General features: G+C 36.4%; 2 protein-coding genes across 5 annotated transcripts in view; one reads left to right on the top strand and one right to left on the bottom strand.

The window, feature by feature from the left end:
• The window catches only part of Arms (Ankyrin repeat-rich membrane spanning), a 36,449-nt gene extending 19,079 nt beyond the window's left edge, over positions 1 to 17,370 (bottom strand). The window contains exons 1-2 of one of the 4 annotated variants that reach the window (XM_017907734.1): positions 17,170 to 17,370; positions 16,731 to 16,801 (exon numbers count right to left, since the gene is read on the bottom strand). Coding sequence is in view for 2 of the 4 variants with exons in the window: in XM_017907731.1 (XP_017763220.1) it covers positions 1,558 to 1,806 (249 nt within the window). In the remaining 2 variants the exon portion in view is untranslated. Of the gene's footprint in view, positions 1 to 1,557; positions 2,695 to 8,153; positions 8,561 to 15,699; positions 15,715 to 16,730; positions 16,802 to 17,169 lie in introns of those variants that run through there. The other 3 variants (XM_017907736.1, XM_017907732.1, XM_017907731.1) reach the window with 3 other exon arrangements.
• The window catches only part of LOC108552971 (tRNA (guanine-N(7)-)-methyltransferase), a 17,776-nt gene continuing 3,177 nt past the window's right edge, over positions 3,020 to 17,618 (top strand). Inside the window, exon 1 of the mRNA XM_017907686.1 lies at positions 3,020 to 3,039. The gene's annotated coding sequence lies outside the window, so the exon portion shown is untranslated. The remainder of the gene's footprint in view (positions 3,040 to 17,618) is intronic.

Below are 17,618 nucleotides of genomic sequence, written 5' to 3'. Positions count from 1 at the left end.
AGATATAATATAAATATTATAAAAAAATTATCTTCGACTGAGATAAATGCAAAATCGAGGCACGATATAGAAAGAATGGAGTTCGGTTTTCGAATGAAATTCGAAATGCTATTTAATTAATGCACCTTGAAGCCAGTCACGAAGTCAGTCATTCTAAATTCATTGACGAGTGAATCGTGTTAATTGAACAATCTAACGCGGTCAGAGGTGTAAGAGGGACAAATCTTCGAAGACACTGTTGAATCTGTCATTTATCTCTCAAGTCACGTCGAAAAATGTTGGCACGTAGTCCAGGCAAAGAGACAAACGACGAAACATTTTCGTTTAATTCGATTCAATCCACCTGTGGTTCTTTCCACTTGTTTTACAAAGCGAATATAGCATTTAGCTTATAAGCCGGATATAAATAAATGACCAATGAAGAACATAAATTATTGATATCCGTTTCTCAGAATTGACCGTGCTATAGAAATTCTTTACAATCTTCTAGCTAAGAATCACGTATGCACTTGAAACTAGTAAAACCCGACTAAGACCCGATTCTAGGCCTCCTTTCTCGATTCCTAATTGATCAATTAACGAATCATGAATTACAATTGGCAGCCAATGATTTGCAACGATAACGGATCAAATGATTCATTTTAGCATTAATATTTTCCACGATATTTTCCGAAATTGTGCGTTATATATTTGCATATCGGAGTTGCTCGGATAATTCGTAGCGTTTTCGGTATAAAAATGTTTATTAGGTATATTCAATTTGGTTGCACTTAATTTTACGATATTCTGAACGATTCGTATAACTGAAACGGGGTTATTTAAATAAATTTCCGCGAATAATGAAACGCCTGATTAAACGTCGATAAATATCGACACTAATTGGAGAGGTCATGCAGCAATTTCAGAGAGATAGACCGAAATTTCAACGAGATAATGCTATGTGTACACCGATAATTTCGACAGATAAAATTTTATTCGTCGAGAATAAAACAGGGTTCAATCGCCGCTTGATATTAACCTCTGCGAAATTCTTCGAAATGCTAAAAAATCGAATTTTATCAGATACTTGGGACATGACAAATTTTTCAAAGACGACACATGGATTTATCTACGAGATATACGAGCCGGTCACAAGCCAACGTAATTATCTCCACTTTTCGAATTTTGAAAAATTTCAAGTGCCACTACAGTATACTTGAATGATGCTTAACTTTTTACATTTATAACAAATTTTTAATTCATGTCCTGTAGAGTTAATCGATTTGGCACATGAAAGGCTCGCGTGCCTTTTTAATTATAATAAAATTTCAGACCAGTTGATATATATATATTAATATATTCCAGAAAACACAGCGTGCAGCCATAAATTTTTATCACAGTCCTACTGTTAGTTCAATACATTTATTACAAGTAACGAGAGTGTTCCTCTTTGGAACATAAGTAAAGTTACAAAATTAAAAAACACCATACGATCAACGATATTTCGTTTCCTTGTTATATAATTATTCACTCATTGATTAAATATAATAATTACATTTTATCCGTGTTTTGCTGTACCTGTTTGCTTCTGTTCCAGATCAATTGTATCATCTGCTGACAGGAGGAAAAAGACCCGTAACTGCGAGCCAACCCCTGTGGTATCAGGGATGGAAAGGATGCAGCATTCTGTCGGTCAGAATTCAGTAAGCTACTCCTCTCATTTGCGTATTCCATGGAAACCAGATCAAAGTCGGGAAATACTCTCATATTCCGGCAATAATATCTAGCACTAGGTTGACAAAGATCATTATTAAAACACTCGAGCATTTATTTTCCGTTGGCGCAAATCTTTACGATTCATTGCCGATTTTTGGCTCGGAAAATTATCTCCATTGCATACGAATCTTGCGTTTTCTTCTTTACTTTTTATTCGTAAATAACGCTTTTCGCGAATCGTTAAATGACATGCCGTTTTAGCTGTACATCGAAGGAGTTTCGAATTTTTTGCAATTCTTGGATAATAAGTAGATGAAATTTTATTTCCAAGCTTCTGCCACGAAACATCTTCTCGAACGATATTTTCCTCCAAATTTTTCCATCGCATTCATCAAGAACTGATAATCTCTTCGTATCTAAACATCAGCCACGTGCATTCTTCCGTAAGCAAAGCCACAGACCCGAGTTTGCGAAACGGTTCGCGCGTGTCACCGATTCTGTAACACTCGTAATTTATTTCTCGTTAGCACAATTTATCACGCCTTCCCACGAAATAATGATTCTCCTCGCAGTGGCCGTAAACTTTTTCAAGGAACAAACGATGAACTAAGCGGCACGTTTTCCCACATACGTCGACGACGAGAATAGGTGTAACTTACACGCCGTCATTTTGCGTACCCTATTTAATTTTAGATAAACCGCCAAGAGAATTAAAAGAAAAATTCAACGAAAATTATTAAATTACTCTCACGGAAAATTCCAAGAATGTAAAGGTTAAAAGTTCCAGTCGTGGAAGTTTATACACGAGAATGTTCAGCTTCCATATCAATGCTCTTCCTCTATATAGGCCAGACTTGTGCACAAATCGACACGCGTTTATCTGTTAAAACACCAATGTACCACTTCGTGTGTCTTAATTAAGACTCGAGCCTGGTCAGTTAGCCTCCAGCGATAAATTCCAATATTTACCCGACTTTATCTGGACAGTCTAATTTCGGCCAGTTTTGAGCTCTAATGAATGTATCTGGAAGCAACGACACCAACGATAGCTCTGCACGTTGTGTAAAGGTTGAGTAAACGTTGATTGCCCCTCACCATTTCGTTCGTCGTATCTACGGAAAGTATTCGAGAAACAAATAGACCAAACAACGCAGGAGATACAGAATGAATCGAATCTCCGAGGGAGAACGTTGAATCGCAAGTGTGCGCGTTGAAAATAATTGTCTTCGGTATTTTCAGCGAGGATATTATTTTGCGAAAGTTATATTTGGGAAAGTTGGATTACGTTGAGAAACTTTACACTTTGGAAGTGACAGAGGATACCTTGTTTCGACTACTAATCACGTAAGTTCTTTTATTTTCATAGAACGCTTGTGTCTTCTCTTTGTCTCTTTAATAGAATTTTGTTCCATGCATTTTCTACAAAAATCGGTATCGTCTTTTGGAAATCAGGAACTGGGCTACATTACTGGACTAAGGAATTACTGGGTAATTCTTAAGATAATAATTAGGATTATACCATTTAATGATTAAGTGGTATTTCGATTTCACTCAGTGTAGAATTTCTTAGTTTTCTATTTTCTCTTTAATATTCTTCGTCGTATTTGCAATACAATGAAGAATATCTTCATCTTCGTAATAATTTGATACTCTTCAGTTTCAACAACGACAGGACCCACTCCAAATGAAGCTCATTCTAATTTCGAATGGGACGCAATTCGAGAAGCTTTAACGCGACATTCTTGTCATGGCATAGCGTTTTCATATTCGTGTGGTGCATTCGTTACATTCGATTTACACAGATTTCGTTTGACCGATCGCTGTACACGAACTGTTGGATCGTTGCCTTCGCTTCTCGTTACACAAGCTTAATGGATTTACCGCTGTTCGACGATGGAAAATCGAAGTTAACACAGGTAGTTTGTTCCTTCCACACGTGATCCTTCGATTTCACTCTTTCAATCAACCGATCGCTATTTTTACGCGGACCTCCATTGCCTACACTCGAGCCATAAGTTCGCTGGATCGATCACCGATTAGTCACCGATCTCACTTAACGATCGACGTTGCTTTTGCGACGTACGGCTATTTTTCAACCCGTGTCGACTCTATCCGACACTTATCTCTCTGTTCTGCTCGTATAAACAGAAAGAATCATTCATGTTATCTTATCGGAAACGTGTTGTACAATCGGAAAGTATTTCGTAATACGAAATAAATGAATGCGATAGTACCTTTCCTAATGCACCTGATTCTATTTAGAAAAATATCTTCCACTCATCGAACATCGTATACCAGACCTCTTCATCTCGATTCGATGTATCCTCTTTAATACCAGGAAATTTCGATCACAAGATATAAGCACACGAAACCGGTAGGATTTTATCGCTGTTCGCGATAAAAATAGTACACTGTCAGGTAATTTGATTTATATACGAAGAGTCGAGTGTTTTAGGAAGTAGCATACGAAACATTGTAATAAGATCCGATTTTAATTGGCACCGTGGATGAGCATCGTGCATCGCGTTCGATCGGTTACTGGAAAGTAACTCGAAATATCAAAGCAAATTGAACGGTCAGTTATCGTCTTTTTGTGCTCGCGGCTTCTGATAATGAGGCGATAACAGTGCGATTGTACATAGTTGATACGATATCGTCCAAGAAATAGCAAATATTCAGGTAAAATTCATCGAATCGTGGACTAGCATAATGAAAGCTCGAGTCAAGGATATTACTATTCAGCTTAAATTTTGCACGTCTTTATGCTCGAATAGATCTGCTTCCTCGATATATAATAATTTATATAGAAATCTCGATTTAATAAATTGTTCGTGAACGTAAATAGGTAAACGAGAATAAAACGAATTGTTCGTATTGGCTAGAAGAATAATTAATTGAGATCAGGTTAGGCAAAATGGCTCAGTCTGGCACCCAATAACATTCACACTCGATAGGTATCGCGTAAAAGCATTTTTGGCATCATGTTGCTATGCGATGATCAGTCCTTCGCTATCGATGAGCGATTACCACGTTGCCGATAACATAAATATAACAATTAATTTAATTCGATAATTCTTCCCAGCTGGGAAGAATTAATTAACTAACAATCAAATAGAATAATAATCAACTGACGAACCTAAATACTAATCAACTTATCAAAAGAAAATTTAAATAGATCACAGAGATGCTAGAGACTGGTAAATTATTACTAAAAAATATTGTTCTCTAAAAAAAAGAAAAAGAAAGAATTCCAAAAGACTTTGGAACACTATCAGAAAGGCAACCCACGTTTAATAATGTTCGATTTAAAAAACTAAAGTTAGAATCACATTTGAACTTTGCTAGAGATACACGACGTCACGATGACAACTCCATCGAGGATCCAAAATTAAAGAGTATAAACCAGTTTCATAAAACCTAAGATACAATTCAAGGTTTTGATATCTCGACTGTATAATCACTAAACTAATCATTCGCCGATTCATTTTCCTCCTCAAACCTTTAAAAAGCCACATCTCTGGTCCTCAAAGTCACATCCTCAGGAACGATCAACCGGTAAAAAGAGGGCAACGATAAATGGTCACTTGAAACGACCGAAAGTGAGCGACCAAACCAAAAACCCACCGACCACAACAATTCTCATATCGTGCTCGCACACCAGCCTCCACCAGCTTCGCACCATGCCGAACAAACCGATTCGAGTGATTCGACTTCACGTACGAAAGCAACTTAACTGATCGAGAGGAAATTACACGAAGAGACTCGTGGATCCGTGATACGTCGATGAGGATGGACATCGTCGGGTTTCTCCTGTTGGGAATCGATCCTATGATCAACGACCACGTCGACCACGAGAGATCCTCCTGGCAGCGACTCCGCACCCTCTGCGATATGGAGGATGTTCAAGTTCGACGACGAGCCTCTTCTGGCACACAGTAAACGCGGATTTCGCTGTCTCCGCGGGAGTGGAGGTTGATAAATCACTGTCGCACCCAGTGTTCGTCGTACATTGGCACACCGTCGAAGGTAAACGAAAATAGTCGTGCGCCTATAGCATGATGGCCCAGCATAGGAGGATCGGCGATGATGCTGCACCGTTGCACGCGATGGATCTTTGATCGAGGAAGAAAATTCAAAGTGCAAATTCTTGCCTGCAAATTCTGGCTCAGACTCGATTCAAGGATCATCACGATTGGACAGACTTGAGTAATTGGTTCAGACATAGAGAGTCATAGGTAACGTACAGGAAGCGGTCCACGATTAAATCAGGTCTCTGTTTAATCTATTTCTGAATTGTTATTTGGGATCGCCAGGATTACGTGCAAAGTAGAATCGCCACCACGTATAGGTATTTCGTTGGTGAAGAATAGATGGCTCGATGAAACGTGGCTGGGTTTGCTGCGCTGCTATACGAGTTGTTCCATTTAAGTCGATCCCGGCGAATATGTCAGAGGCTGTTGGCGATACAGATTGCAGTTCCGAATGGAAGTTGAGTGATTTGGTAGAGGACGTGGTCCGATGTGAGTAGTTATTTTATACGTGTGCGTGTGGGAGGTGGAGAAGCCGAGAGAAGGCAGTGGATGAAGTTGAAGTTGTTCTCGTGAGTAAATAGTACTGTGTACCTTCCAGTGCTTTCAAACAAATCCTTCGGGTATGTGTTATCAAATCCCTGAAAGAAAGTTTACTAAAGAGTCGTAGATTATTCAGAGATCGAATAAATCTCTGACGAGGTATGTTAAATTTGTGTTTAAAAAGAATAGAATAAAATGAGTTAAAAATAAAAATATCGATATCGAATTTTTATTAAAAGTCAGAGTTAGTGGTTGACGAAAGGCGTCACCGTTCAACCCACTTAACTGTCGTAAAAAGTTCCGCTTTTAGTTGCTTTTAATGATACAGTAAAATGCAAACTGTATCGTACACTCGATTTTCTTCTAACAAGACTAATCTCGTAGACACAGGAAATGGACCAGAACCTGATAGGCAGTTGTTTAATCGTCTACACTGATTCATTTCGAACAAAACATCCTAACTTAAGGCTACAGTCTTGGCTTCCCGAGATAAATTAGACATGACTACCGTGTAGCACAACTTGAAACATCGTTCAAGTTTCCGATACTTCCTTCAGATTTATTATAAAGTAAGCTCCTGCACGAAGACCTCTTATAAAAATCACTCTTCTAGGTCACGAAATAGCCGCAGTATCGAGTATTGATCGAATTCTACTCTACTTGTCAAGCATATGACACGAGCGTATCGTGATGTGCGTGAAAATGCAAGTTCAGTTATACACCCTCGATTATTGGACTAACCTCTGACAAATCCTCTTCATAACTATTGGATATCCACGTGCGAGAGTTTCAGACAAAGACGTACCGATGTAGAAATCGAGGATAAGCAAGGGTGCCCTGGAACGAGTTGGAAAACCTTCTGTCTCCGACTTGAGATACACGGTGAACCAAGATTGAAAGAAGAAACGTCGAATCGTGAATGAATACGATTTAAATTGGGTCGTGAGAACGAACAGATGGTTCTTGCAATTTTAGGAGCTTAATTAGACAACGAAAGCCGCGAAGAGGGCAGCAAGGAAGGAGGCAAAGCGGCCAAATGTATTTCTGGCCGCGTCGCCCGCACTCAAAAAAATCTCTACGTCTCAGGGTGGCTCACTTTATAATGATGAAGCAGCTATTTCGAGAGGTACCAAACTCCCCATCATCGTGCTGTATGGAGTATGCTATATTCAATTAGACGAACTGGGACAATGCCTCGAATCAATCCCATCTGTTAAGCCACGAGATATTCTCCGAATCGAGCTTGTTCTCAAAAGACGAAAAGTTACTAATGGAAGTATCTTCTGATCACTGAATCGAAGCTTTTCCAAGTCTTTAATTAATCGATCCTCAATCCTGTCGTTCATTACGTCCTCTTTTTCCCATAAATTGCAAGAAAAAGACTTATATTAAAATACTTTCTTATCGTAACAAATAATTCCATACCAAAGAGTTCATAGACTACAGAAAACTCACATCACAGGATCAGTGCTTCCTTGAGACTCCAAACTTTAGCAATTTCCTTCAGAAAGTGCAAGAAGAAAAAAAGAATGCCTCAATATTCTCTTCTCAAGTTGAACGAATTTTCCTAACATTTTGTAACTTCATAGCGAATAAATTTCGTCCTATAATATAAAACGTAATGCAAATATTTCTATAATTTATTCCAAGTATCTCGCAAGCTTCTGTAAAACCTTAACTAGTACTATTAGATTATACGTGATCCACGACAGGTTGAACTAGGTCTACGATAAATCTCATTGATGGAGTTTATCACACGAAACCACAAATAAAGACGAAGTACTCCAAAATTATGTAATCTGTAACAAGCTGTCGTGGATCGCATGCGAACTTAATAATGTCAGTCAAGAGTTAAATCTCACGCGATCTTCTTTCATGTTTCATTACCTCGTGAAAACGGTGCTCTAAATGGCCCTTCAACAAAGTGAACTGAATCCTTCGATACTCTCCATGGGCCGAGACCTGCTTCGAGCTCTTATTCGATTTACTTTTCACTCGAACATGCGACATTTTCACTGTCTTTCACGGGAACGTGTCGAAATCGATCCTCGCAATCGGTCGATCGCTCGTCAAATAGGTTTCTTGGTGATCACTCGCGAATCTCAAGCACAAAGACTTGGTACATCGAACAATCGTTCGAGACTGATATCTCAGATAATGGAAAGGCACTACTGTTAGCAGTTTGTTTTCCAATTCAAACTTTTAGCTAGGAGAGACCACGTGTCGCTCGAGTCCTCTGAGTTATTTCGAAATTCTCGTCGAATTTTTTAAAACACTGTTTCGAACACTGAGCGCGTTTCCAATCAAGGAGTGTTTCACTGCTGAAAGGACTGCACTTTGCGAATGTACAGTCGAATATTAAATAGAATGACTAGCTTTCTTCCACATTTCCTGATTCTTACGTAACTCCGCGATGAACACTTGAACGAATATTCATGAGATTTTGGAAATTCAAATGTTGTTTCTTTGTAGTTAAAATTCGAATCCAAAACATATCTTCGAATTGTTATTTGGGAAGGATGAGTCAATTGATTATTAATATGCGATACAGGTATTTGCAACGTATTAATTAATAATGCTTACGTTTGTTGTAATTAACACGATTTTAATACTATGTCTGAGATTTTTAACTAAAAAATAATATATTTTTCAAAAATTGAAAATATGTGATTCAAAACGACGGAAAAGATTGATATAAAATAACAATTCGGTTTATAACGCGGGTTTATCATTCATGACAAAATTTCAAGCATGTCCCACTGATTATGAGTACAATCATAAAGATAAAAATTATTGCTATAGCACGTGACAATTTTAGTCATGTTTTCTTTCAACTTTAGGACCTTTAAACTTCTATTCGTTCAATTTTTACTTAAAAAATTAAACAAAAATTTGACCAAGTCTCATAGAACACCCTGTATATCTCATATTGCTCAACCTGTACCTAAACCTATGCACGAAAAATATTCTCTATATTCGTAAATTACGCTACCATAAATTATCAGAAAATTCGAAAGTCAGATGATAAATTCGCGAGTGCACAAGTTGCATAAATTACCACGCGAAGGGTTGACTCTACCATCTTCGATCGTCAAACGATCTCAAATTATCTCAATTGTTACTCAGATCTGTCGGAATTAATCGAAAACGATATTTCCATCTTCGATGTTTACCAGGAATATTTGTCGAGTGGAGCAAACGGCGACTCCAAGTCGCGCAATGAGAACGCTAGAGAGGAAATCAATGGGTCAGCTGATCGTGCATACGCGGCCAAGCTCTGAACTTTCACTGTAATATCTTCTCGCAAACGGAAAAGAAAGTGCAAGCGATACACACCACGCTCGGTTTCGTCGATAATCCGGCCCGTCATTATCGGGCAATTTTGCAATTATTCGACGATTATGCCACTCCTCTTTCGAGTACTTGATAAAAGGAAGATAGACAAAGTTCAGTGCGTAACGATTGCTCAACTTCGAGTCTATCCAGACGACCAGTTGTCGTGTTTCTGAGTGAACGGTGTTAGGAAACTTGCAGTAAAATTGTTGTTCCTTCGCTTGTATCGTTTTAGGACTTCCGTTGATTTGTATCCGTTCGAATGACTGCACCTAATCGCCTTTGACAATTGTTTAATATTTAACTTCTCGAGGGATGATGTATGGTACCATTTGGGTATTAACTTGGGTACCGATCATTTGAGATATCATAGCCGAGGATTGTGAATAAATCATTTAGCGTGCTGATGTGTTAACGAAATAAAATGGCACGTGATACGCCGATAAAATAAGATATAGCGAGAACAGGTATATTTATAGGTATGTAACTTCAAAAGAACTTGACATTATAGAATGTTCGATAACTGTTTTATATTTCATTTGCCAAGAGATAATGGCGCGTATGGTACCATTTGGGTACCAACTACGACACCAACGATTTGAAATATGGTAAATAAGGATTGCAATTGTATAAATTATTTAGTGCAACGATATATCGATGAAATAAAATAGCACGTGATACGGAAATAAAATGAGATTTAAAAAATACAGGTACAACTATACGAGTGTACATGCAATTTACAAGTAAAATAACGTTATATAAATATAATGCAAATGCACGAATTAGTAAGAGATTAATGCATAGCAAGAAATTCTAAATTCATACGTATTTGAGACGTGTAATAAAAGATAATACGCAATTCGTACTATCCAGCTAGAACATTATCTAATGCAAAAATGAAATCTTATCTTCGTTTATCGATCGTTGCTCACTCGCGTGTTCTCTATTTCTGTAAAAGTAAAATTTCCTGACAACTTATCGTCGAATGGAACGTGGAAAAAAGCACCGTGAAGGTCTGAAAAATGTCCACTATCTCTTTCGACTAACTGTATCTGTGAATCATCGTCGTTTCGAGCGATGGATTAAAGTAGTTGAGAAGGTAACACGCGTTCAGACGAGCTTCGAAAACGCGTTAATAACGAATTCGTTGATCTTCTAATAACTCGAACCGTGTTCCAAGGACAATTATCTGCACTTAGTGTTTCACGACTTCGAATTCGATTACCAGCTGATTCAATGACACTGGTCACAGCTACTGTGGAACTTTCAAAGAGAACAATCGAGGTCTACTAAGTTGGTGGGAAACGAGTGGCCGACTGAAACATGCCTGGGTTTACTGTTACTATGCTGAAAATTGTTCCTTATTTTTCGTCATCATATACGACCAGAAAAATTAAACAGAGTGAAACAATATTATCAGTCACGTGAATAAAATATTCTCATACGAATGTCACAACCTATCTACATTCCTGCGATTAAGATAATTTAAAACCTGATCGCTAAACAGAAAGAGACCTTCAAAAACTGTGTGCAAGTGATTACGAGAAAGCGATACTAGTCGTCTATATTCCTTCAAACTGTTAACTAGGTCAGTTTTCGATAAGAAACATATTTTGGACAGAGGATTAAAGTCAACGAAGGTGAATTAGTTCTCTCTAATCTTCAAAAACGATGCATCACTATAAATAAGAATGTTCACCACACCAGTGCCAAAAGTCATAAGACAAGTCACTCGAAATAAATTTAAAAATGACATTTTCCCAACAATGCTTTACAGATTGATTTTCCAACACCATCGATAACGAAATCATCGTGTGATGCTCGTCGACGCGTCTTTCAGCAAATTTTCCGCCTCGCGATCGTCCAGATGCTCCGCGTGGAGCAATGCTCCCGTTTTATCAATGGTTCCACTGCAAAACGAACCTCCCACGCGAACGACTTCCAAAACGACTTTGGAGCACCTGCGTTTCAAGTGAACTGTGACGACAGTCGAACGCGTACTGAATTATTCGCGGCTGGATCGCGATTTATTAGTATCCACCAGGCGAAAAGTCGTCACAGTGAATCGAGAGAGATCGTGCAACGCTTGCTCAAAAACCGCGGGATCATGCTTGAATCTCCTGCAAATGAATGTTTATAATTAGAACGATAATCACAATCGTGGTCTCCGAAATAGAGAAATGAAAATGAATTTATCGTTAAATTCCGAGTTGAAAGAAGAAAGAAAGGAACAGTACACTATAGTTCTTCAGAGAGTCTTACAATCACTGACTTGCTTCTGTTAGGTCATTTCCTTAAACTGATGACCAGATGGTCTATTCACCAAGCACTTTCATAACCACGAGAGAATGGTAGTCAGTTTTAGTCTTCCTAAATGTAGATATGGCGCAATTCGTTTATCAGTTTGAGAACGAAGCGATGTGCTAAAAATCAGGGGAATCCCCAGACAATTAAATAATAACTTTCGAAACATAAAAAATTTAACGAATTAATTAATCCTTCCCAATTAACAGGTTGATCAATGTTCACTGAAATATATAAATTCTATTGCAACTCGATAGTAATTAAACTACTTTTGTCCAACAACTTCACTAAACGCGTAACGATCCGTAGAGACAAATCTGTGATACACATAAAAGTACTATTATTTATTACTTATTAGACTACGTTCAAGTGATCGCGGTAATATTCAGAATAATCGATAAGATACAAATTACGTCGATATGATAAGAAATAACACAAGAATGCTATTTTCACTCATACACGTATGGTAAAAAACGAAGGACATCGGAAAGGAAAGAACACGGTTTAAACTGGCATTGGTAATTCAGCTAGATGATTAGAGTTACACGAAAACTCGTTCACTTTTGGTAGAACATCGAACTAGAGCGGAAAAACCACGAGAAAAAGTAGGTTTCGAGGGGCAGAGCAGACACTGCTGACACAGAACTCGATCGGGCTAACATCCTTCGCGCACTGAGACATGAGAACAATTAACCACGGGCCACGATACCTGACTCATGTGGGCGATCCACGTGGATGGATTATCCTATGCTATCGTTCCCCGCTCGTAGTGGAGAAAACATCGAGTGGGACGACGGGATATCGCGATTTATGCGCTCGTCTAAAATTGGAAGAGGCTCTTTCAATGATGCACGATCATCGTCCCTACGTTCGACCATTCGTTAACGGTAACCTTACTGGATCAGATAACTGAACTGAGGCTAACGTCATCATCATCTACGCTTTAATGGATCCCCTGGAAATCTTCGATCTGAGGAATCTATACGTCACCGCTTCAAATACCAGACACTTGTTTATTTCTGCAAGAAGCGTAATTTAATTAGAAAATTAAGAAAAAACAGACGCGAAATTTACTTTTAAAAAAATAATGTGCAACAGCGAAATTAATACCTGTAAGCCTCGAATATTAAGGAATTCAAACTTTTTCTTTCATAAAGTGTTCTTAATTCTGCGATTATTCATCGTCAGAAGAACGTTTTATTTCACAATTTAATTTCTAAGTTTATCATTTATTAAATCCTCTTTGCTGAGGATTTTCTTTCGTATTTCCTTCTTATCTATTTTCTAGCATAAAATCATTGCCTATGTTATTTATAACTATGTAACAGATCTTGTGCAAGATATGGTGTAGAATTCAATGTCATTACGAAGCTGGACACTCTCCAAAGAAAATTCCAAGATTCTGTGGCGTCGAAGACACTGTGCAACTGGGCACTGTAGATGCAAATTTTCAATATGTTCAATGTTCTGTGAAATGCTGCTTCACTTGTCCCTTTTAAGTTCGCGTGCCTTGATGTATTAAGTTCCTGTGTTACGTATTATATTGTCACTTTTCTTTTGAAGAGACAGTCCTGTAGAGGTTGCTGGTAATACGAAAGCAATTGTTCAAGGAAGATTTAATAGAACGCGTGGGCAATTCAATGGACTCGCCCTATTTAATTCTTAGCGGTAATGAAAAGTGAAAAGTATATTGGGAAAACAGAAATACAGAAAGGAAAGTACCAGTGACTTTATGGAACAAAGAACGGAGGATATTCAGTGATCTCAATCGAGATTTAACAACTATAAATTTTAGTTGAAAAAGAGAAGTTGTAATAAAAATATGTATAAGTGTCAACAGTGTGTACAGAAGTGTTTCCTGATGCAACTAGTTATTAAAAATATTTGTAAATATTGAGATTAATGAAAAATAAATGTATATATATAAAGAACAAAGAAATATTTGGAAATTTATAAGCTCTAAGAAATCTTTTCAGTGATTGTACGATGATACATTGTATCTAAATTCGTGCTTTATCAACGAAGAGGAAAGACAAGATAACAACAGGTACACACTTCAAAGCAAGGTTTCATCTTATCGAGAAACTATCTGCAAATTTTCATTTACGAAATTAGCCAAAAAAAGCTTTTAAAACTTTCTGTACTATTAAAAGTAGATCTATAACTTCGAAGAATTACTCTCACGAATCTTCTCTATCCTCAGCATGCTATAATACTCGACAGTATTATAACATAAAAAGTATTATACATAAATCACTTCTTATAAGCATTTATGCGACGGGTCAATGCCGAAAAGCTATGTAAATATTTTGGTTTCAAATATATTTCAAAATTATTTGCAGCTTATTGAGATGTAATTATAATTTTCCGAACCTTTTTTAGCTTCTAGTATGAAAATTGAAAAAATTTTTAGAGAAATATTTGATACTTTCTAAATGAAAAGGAAGAGAGAGAATCGAAGCAACCTTCTGGAAAAATATTCAATACTCTCAGAATTGCTCTTTTCGATATCCTGAACATTTCATACTTCGCATTCTTTACATTCAGTGTTCCATATTACTCTGCACTTCATTCAAGAATTATAAGAAATTCATACTCATTTAAAATTATTTAGGTCGTATAAATTATAATATATACTAAACTAAACATTATTAATATATAAATATTCATATAAATATTTACTAAGATAATAGGCTATAGCATTTACTAAAATAAATGAAGTGTGGAATACATATATGTTGACCATATATATTTTTCATATTCATAAAATTACTAGATATCCGCAAACGATTAAATTCTTATTTTCAAATTATCCTATGCTTAAAATCCTACTTCATTTCTGTTAAAATTAAACTGCTATCGCTGAACTCTTTACTCGTTCCTTGTTCACCGTATTTAAGATGTCCCGAGGACTTTTCATCGAAATCACAAAACTGAACGACGAAATGGAATAAAAGTAACAAGGTTACGATGGACCACGGTGAATTTGACACGAAACTCGGTCACGCTACGACGATTCGTATCGTTCACTTGCTCGTCGTTTCAAATACATAAATATAAATAAGTAGGACGGAGGATTTTCAGATAACAGCAGATGAATCGAGACCGTACGTACTACGATGTTCGATGCCAAGTCACGACTGCACTTTTGCATTCTTCATAGTTTTGTGAATTGGACACAAAATTCGAGAGACTATTCAACGAGTACAAGACATGCATCATGAGCTGTTTCTGTAAGACATTTATGTATGTCAATGACATGTTATTCAAACAATGTTCGTGCAAATTTTCCAATGGTATGACCTGTCTTGAATAGTGGTAACTGCTCGATTAACTATTAGATTTTTCCAACTGCAAATACAAACAAAAAGTTACATTATTTTATCGTGTATTGTTCGATAATTTATTGAAATTTAAAGAACTGTATGATGTCAACGATCCCATTTTATCTAATCTAAATTATACAAATAATGCAAACAAGCTAACCGTTTTATTCAAAGTAAACGTCTTTTGCCATCATTTTATGTATAAGCTGTATCACGTGTTATTCGTGTAAAAACAATTCTAAAGATACTATACGATCATTCTATTAGTTTGTTACAACAATATGTGAAACTGTTTTGCAACAAAACGTTTTATTTTACACGTGTGCTATTCAGGTTCGTGGTCACAGATTTCTACACAATTCTAATCAAATATTAGTTATTTCCGTTATTTTGTCGCGCAATGGCGTTCATTGCGCATGCGCACGTATTACCTCATCCAATGTTTAAAATCAGCTTGGAAAATTATTTACCCAGCTTGAGTCCGACTCGAATGTCAGCCACATTCGCGGATCTGGCAGCCATGAGTTCATATTATTTAATGACACGTACAGTTAAAAAACATTTAACACCAAACGAGTCTACTTGGCAACTGCCGCTTGTATTAACGACAACGTCACACTGTTTCGAGTAATGAAAGTGTCGTTCCGTTACCCAAGCGGATTATGTTCAGTTATGTTTACACCAGAAAGCAAGCTAATTCGATGACATTTGTCAACAGGAAACCTAATGTCCCTATTGAAAATAGGTAATGAATGTTTTCAATGAACCTTCACTTTCGCGCCAACGATTTCGTTCTGTGAATATGCAACAAGACAATGGGCATTGTACCTGTTCTTGATATCATGTTTTCGATGATTAACCCACAGAGTTGATGTTTTCGGCAAGGATTCGTGAATGTGTCAGATTTGTTGACATATCCAAAAAGATCGTTCTAATTAGTATAAGTATCTATGGCGGTAAATATGATTGATATGTATTAATTTAATCATACTACGATTAACGAGATAAAAAACAATAAAATTTCATATTCTTGGGGAGTAAACAAATCAATTAGCAATATTCGAAAGAATATGTAATGATGTAGATGTAACTGCTTAACATATACAAACGCTGTGTAAATGGCGTGATATTTTTGTTTAACGAATTTCGACATTTATACTAGTTTATAAATGATACTAATGTCAAATATATTGACATATAAATATAGATATATAAATTTTTGTCTAATAGCTTGAATAATTAACTATTAGTAATTTTTTTGATGTTATTATAACTTGTATAATATTTATACAAATTGTTCGTTAAAAATTCAAAAGGTTAAACGAAAATTTTACTAATTAAAAACATCGCAACACTAATAATTTATAATGATATTAATAACTTCGCATATTAAAACAAATATATACAAAAGAATACAATAATAATATAAAACGCTGCATTACTCTCATCAGTACTAACAATATCAATCAAACAATGATTTTATTTCGTTAATCAAACTCACCAATTAAACAAAAGATCGATTCTTCCGGATATCCGTTGTCGTCATGTATGATAAAACCGTAGTTACTCAATCTAAAATTGAATAGTAATCGCATATGATTGATCTTTTTAAACATACCAATAAAATTAAATTTAAAATGAAAAAATTAATTTTCTGAAAAATACATTCACTATAAATGTTAATGTACTAAAACGCAAAATATTCTACTATATAAACATAATACAAAGAAAGAATAAAAGAAATGTCTTATTTAAATTGCAAATAAATACATAAAGAAAATATATGTCAACTATTAAATTCAGTGTAAACATACATTAAATAAAAAAAACGACAGTGAACTTTTCTTTGTTACTTTCTAACTCGTTTCGATTTCTTTAAAGCGATCTTCGACTGTATGGGAGTAGTGGCAAGCTTTTTGTCGAGAGGATTCTAACCTCACCTGAGAGAACACGATAACTTCCAGGGTAGCCGAATCTCGTTACTTGACAACGTGTACCGCGAAAATGTGAATTAGAAACACCATTCTCAATTAAACTGAAGATCACATCGCGTCAATTACACGACTTAGAAAATTCGTCCAATCGCACACTAAAATCGTAACACGAAAATATACTTCGCCGTCTTTCATTCGATGTACGTAGCGTCATCCACCAGACGGCGCTACGGACATTGAACAGCTGATTTCTCATGCACGTGCGCCATGGCTGAGCATTTTACACACAAGGCGTGCAACACGACTCAATCACTGGTCCATAGTTATTCAATTTAACCTCGGAAATAGATATTACAAGAGAGGATTATTAAAATAGAAATAAAAAATTTTGACACTCGTCTGCAATATTTATAGAACCTGCCATGTCTTAATAAAAGATGGATTTATTATTAAAT

Source organism: Eufriesea mexicana, unplaced genomic scaffold (assembly GCF_001483705.2).
Source record: "Eufriesea mexicana isolate 0111107269 unplaced genomic scaffold, ASM148370v2 scaffold8839, whole genome shotgun sequence".
NCBI lineage: Eukaryota > Metazoa > Arthropoda > Insecta > Hymenoptera > Apidae > Eufriesea > Eufriesea mexicana.
The sequence above is the reverse complement of the archived record's forward strand: the minus strand, read 5'-3'. Positions and strand labels throughout refer to the sequence as shown.